At 47.0% G+C, this 5,284-nt stretch overlaps 1 protein-coding gene across 5 annotated transcripts in view; it reads left to right on the top strand.

Annotated features, from left to right (window-relative positions):
• Positions 1–202: 202 nt before the first annotated feature.
• PAPOLA (poly(A) polymerase alpha) overlaps positions 203–5,284 on the top strand; it is a 43,378-nt gene continuing 38,296 nt past the window's right edge. For 2 of the 5 annotated variants that reach the window (XM_068682853.1, XM_068682852.1), the window contains exon 1: positions 206–540. In XM_068682853.1, coding sequence (XP_068538954.1) covers positions 533–540 — 8 coding nt within the window. In that variant the 5' untranslated portion in view covers positions 206–532. Of the gene's footprint in view, positions 541–5,284 lie in introns of all 5 variants that reach the window. The other 3 variants (XM_068682854.1, XM_068682855.1, XM_068682851.1) reach the window with 3 other exon arrangements.

Genomic DNA, 5,284 nt, shown 5'->3' with positions numbered 1-5,284 from the left:
TGCCCGCCGCCAGCAGCGCGAACCGCCGGCCCCGCCCCTTCCCGCCGCGCGCACGCGCCCCCTCAGAGCCGTTAGCGCTTTGTTTTCAAACCCCCGCGCGGCGCCACGCGGCGGAACTACGACTCCCGGCACGCCCCGCGGCGCCGCGGCTTGTTGCGCAGGCGCGGGCGAGTCAGCGTGCGCGGCGTGCGGGGGTGGCCGCGGCGCTGCGTGGGGCCCCCCCCCGTTCTAGAACGTCGCTGTGGTAGCGCCCGGGCGCCATGTTAGAAGGCCGGAGGGGAAGAGGAAAGTGAAGCGGCGGCGGCCGGGCCCAGCAGCGGCTCTGCGCTCCCGGCCGGCCCGCGGCCCGGCCCTGCCATGCTCGCGGCTCCCGCTGCCCGGCGGGACGAGTGAGCGGCCTCCAGGCGGCGGCGGCGGCGGCGGCCTCGGCGGTGGGGGAGGACGAGGAGCAAGAGGAGGAGGCAGAAGGGGAAGACGCGGCGGTGGTGGTGGCGGCGGCGGCGGAGGAGGAGGAGGAGGAGCCGGAGAGACGATGCCGTTGTAAGTCGGGCGCCGGCCGGGCGCCTCGCCTCAGCCCGCCCCGCGGCCCCGTTACCCCTTCCCGCCCCCCTCGGGTGCCGCAGTGCGAGGCCGCACGGCCCCGGGGCCCCCCTCACCCCCCTGCAGGTGCCGGACCCGGGGGGGTGCCGAGGCGGCCCCCGCCTTGTGGTGGCCCCCTCACGGCGGGGCCGGCTGCGGAGCGCCCCTCAGAGAGCGCAAGGCGCGCGGCTCGCCCCGGCCGCCAAGCGCGGACCTCGTTTTATTGCACACACATTTTTTTCCCTCCCAAACCTGCCGGCGCAGCCTCCCCCATGTGAGCGCGTTTCCTCAGGCGCCGGCTGTGAGGCGATCCCGGCCGAGCCCGCTGCCCTTGCCAGCCCCCCCGCCCCCCCCCCCGGTGCCGGGTGACTCCGAAACGCCCGGGCACCTCGCCGCCAGGCCGCCGGCCGGCAGCGCCCCCTGGCCGGCAGCGCCCAGCCCGGCTCCGTGCCCCCTGCGAGCGGCCGCTCCGCCGCCGGGGCTGCCCCCCCCCAAGGCAGGGGCCTGCCGCCCGCCTGCGGGAACGCGGGGAGACGCGGCCCCGGCCTGGCTTCTGCGCCGGTTTCCTTTCCCCCACCTCTTCCTGTTTTTATTTTTTCTCGCGGACGTTCTGACGGCTCCGGGTGGATTATACAAAACTCCTTAGTTCCGTAGTCCACGATGGTAATATTTCGTTTATACCTCAGTCGAGGTAATGGGTTAAGTAGGCTTTAGGAATCAGGTATGTTTACACTCTGAGCTTTTTGGGGGGAGGAGGGAGAAGGCAGCATGGGGACATTGAAAGAGGAATACAAAGAACTTGGAATTACTACATGCGCTGTTGGTTTACATATGCAGACATCATGTGAAGAATAGCCCAGTTTGCCTGGTGTGCTTGTTTTATTGAATCTAAAATACTGCTGTATTAGTCGCAGTGCAGATAATGTGGGACAAGCTTAAGAGTTTGTGGCAAAAACAACACAGTAGGTGAATGGCGTGAGGAAAATGGTTATGCCAAGTAGTTTCCAAGGCTTTTGTAACAAGAATTGAATGTATTTATAAATAAACTTTGCACATGTTCATTATGGCAATGAAAAATTACCAGAAACTATGGCAGTGAAAATTTACCAGAAATGGACTTTGAAGTTAGCTTTTTTTTTTTTGGCTTCAGGAAAATGGGAGGGTACTTATTCTGTCTGCTTTCATTTGTAGTTTATTTTGTTGTGTCTACATAAGTTTCAAATGCTTCATAACAGCATTCAAACTTTGTGCCGCTTCTGATGAATAAATTGTGTTCCTTGTCATAATGGTCTTCAACTTTGAAAAGTTTGGGATGATTTGTTTATTATTCTTAAAGTAGGTAGGTGTTTATGATAACTTAACTAGAAACTCTTAAGTAACATTGTGTAGTTGTAGCTGCAGTGATGCATTACTATTTTCACCATAAACATTACTTAGCAACTGTACTAATACAAAAAAGTTTATTTTAGCTAGAAAAACAGAAGCTTTCTTGGGTTTTTCATTTGTTTTGTCATCTATATGTTTGTGGAACAACCGGCTTCATATTATTCAGTCAAGACTTCAGAACAAATGCTGTAATGCTAGTAAGCTGCAATGCTGGTAATGTTAATTCTAGAGTTTCTGAAGAGATACCTCTGACTTAATTTAAGAGTATTGGATGTTTAGAGTACTTAAAAAAAAAAAAAAAAAAGGGGGGGGGGGTCATAGGAAGTTACTTGTTTGCGTAATTCTTTCCAGGATCTTTTTCTGCTTGATGCTTGTATACTTCTGTATGATAACCTTCCGAATAAGTGTAGAACAACCAGCCCTGGTCCCATTATCACTGCCATGCTTTCAGGGTGGCAAGCAACTTAAGGGATGTCTTGAAAGACGTTTTCTTTTTCTTTTAGGGGTGGTGTGTGGTATTGACAGGCCAAGTCAGAGCTGACCTCCCACACAACCAGCAACTGTCATCAGTCTGTACTTCAAAAGCTTTCAGAGTTCTCAAGAGGTGTACAACAGAGGTCGTGCTGAGCTGTCTGTGTATAAATATTCTCTTAGCAGTATGGTACAAAACAGTAAAAACAAGCAAATTATTTATATACAAGGCACTTGAGTAGTAAGAAAGCAAACTCAGGCTCTGGTGATGCCGATAACTAGTGTTTTGGAAAAGTCCTTTCGTGAATAATAAAAATACTAAGCATATACCGGTAACTTACATGAGTGTTTATCATGGTTCTCATTAATCTGCATGGTGAGATAGCTGCATCAAGAAAAAACTATTTAACTTTACATAACTTTATATTAAAAAACAAACAAACAAAAAAACCAAACTTTTTGGAAACAAAACGAGTATTTCTTCTGTTGTAGAGAGATATTTTAGTGAACTGTTAGATACAGAGTACTTGTTCCTGAGCATTATTAAACCAAACTGCTAGGGAGGAGCAAAGCTCACTAAGGTGTTGATGTGTTTCAGGTAGGGCTAGATCTGCAGAAAGGCTACTGACTCCGTGAAGCGGTAGCTATGCTTTTGTGAACGAATGGTGCAGCCTCTTTATGTAACCTGGGCCTCTCTGACCCTCCAAGCAGAGGAATAGCAGTATGAATCTGTTTCTTGTTAAACTGCTGATGGTAGTGCACTTGCTTCTCTGCTGAACTCCTCCATCTGCTGAAATCTATGCTAAAGACTTTTTTAACCAGAAGTGAAAAAGTTCAGAGTCAGATACCTGAATGTTGAAGTTCCGTAAGTGCTATGAAAGTTTTAAAGTTTTGGTGGTATTGGTAACTGCCATATAACAGGTTTGAAATGTCGTTAGTGGTCCCCCCCCTTTTTTTTTCCCTTCAGTGTATTGTAGGCAGCCAAACTTACAAGAAATCTTCAGAAGTGAAAATGTTTTCTTTTGCTGACCTTTGGGTTAGATACATGCAAAATCATTGTTTTGCTGACTTATGTGACTGTCAGTTTTATGCCAGAAGAAGTATGAGACCATTGAAAATGATTTTCAGTGATTGGGGTTGGATAAACGGTGTGTTTCTCAACAAAGCTAAGTTTTATAGGCTGTATTTTGGAAGGAGTTAAGTTATTACTAACTACAGAGCACTGGACTTACTTCAGAGGAACAGTTGCCATAATTGACAGTGATAGCTTTATTAATCAAGAATAAATTAATGTAAAAACCTCCACTGAAGATGAGTTTGATGTAGTAGAGAGGGGAACATACAATATACATGGTATTGTGATAGCTTTCAGTCTTCTGTCACTCCAAAAAAGTCTGAGTTCTCACTTGGGGACCTGCTGGAAACTCAGCTGCTTTGGGCTGAGCAAATTTCACCTTGGAGGCAAGTTTCACTTGGGTGGCAATTTTCACCTCTTAATATTGAAACATTTCATCCAACTTGTAGTTCTTTGCTTGGTACTTCCTGTTACCTTCTGATTCAACCTTACTGAATTTCTTCAATGACTACCTCTGGAGTATTTTGTTCCCAGAACAGCAATCAGTCTTGGTTTTGGTTCAAGTGCTGCCTGCAGAGTTCAGTAAAAGTTTCTTCTGTTTAAACTTGGGAAACTTCTGAAATTGTTGTTAGTAAGAATGCAGTGGATGGGTGTGTGTCTGGACATGCTGTTTCTACTATTCTTCTGTTCAAAGACTGTCCCAAAAAAGAGCCAGAGGGGACTTGGGAATGAGTCAAAGGTTAGCAGAATGTGAATGCTCTTCCTTTTGCCATAGTTGCTATCTCTTCCATAGTTCTGTTGCTTGTCGTTTCTCCAAAACACATGGTCAGGTCTGTTTCAGGTGTCTTGAACATACCACGCCAGCAATTTTGACACTTTTTTTTTGGTAGATATTAAAATCCTGCCCAGGAAGAGCAGCTGTCTTAACTTAAAATGCAACTTCACACGTAACCAATTTGTACAGACTTCGTTCAGAGTTTTCCTTCTGGAATTGTGTGTAGTGATTATTACGTTAGCATTAAGCCAGAAACTTTCATCTGAAATTGCCATTTAGCCCTTGATGGAGAAGACTTCAAAATAGACAAAACCCTCAAAACACTCTGAAATCTAACACAGCAGAGATTGAGCTTTGTGAATTTCACTCCAGTTGCTTGACCAGATGGTGGGATGGCCAGTATTGCTCCAGAAATCTGGTGTAGGTGTCACCATGGCATTTTACTGGTGCGGTCAGTAGAGGCAAATAGAGAGGACAGTTCTGAGATTCTGTAAGTTGTGTGTTTATATCAGGAGGAAAGGCTGAGTGAGGCAGAGGTCCTGACTGAAGTTAGATGTTTAAAGTTAGCATTCTGTGGGCTCTTGAAACTATTTTAAGAAAGAGAAACCATAGGCTGTTAAATGTCTTCATCAGTGCTGGCTTACTGCACGTGTCAGTCTAGACAAACTTCATCCATAGTTTAGATTTAGTTATATGTGCAGTGGAAGGGATTTTTGTGTGAATGATTTACTTAGCACACATTTACGTGAGTTAAGTCTTGGGTGATTAAAATCTGTTTAAGGATAGATTACAGTTCTGTTACAATTTGTTAAAAATTGGGCATTGTTTTTTAAGATTCCAGTTGTTCTTGTTGCCTTTTATTTCCGTTGAGGATTCCAAATTGCAAGAGTGATGTTTGGGTAACGTGATGCTGATCGCAGCTATGTTCTCTTTGCAGTGAGAAGCGTGCAGTCTCAATTCAGATAATGCATTACCAGTAGAAATGTGGTAGAATACTG

This window comes from Anas acuta, chromosome 5 (genome assembly GCF_963932015.1).
Source record: "Anas acuta chromosome 5, bAnaAcu1.1, whole genome shotgun sequence".
Classification (NCBI taxonomy): Eukaryota; Metazoa; Chordata; class Aves; order Anseriformes; family Anatidae; genus Anas; species Anas acuta.
This window is presented reverse-complemented; position numbering and strand designations above follow the sequence as displayed.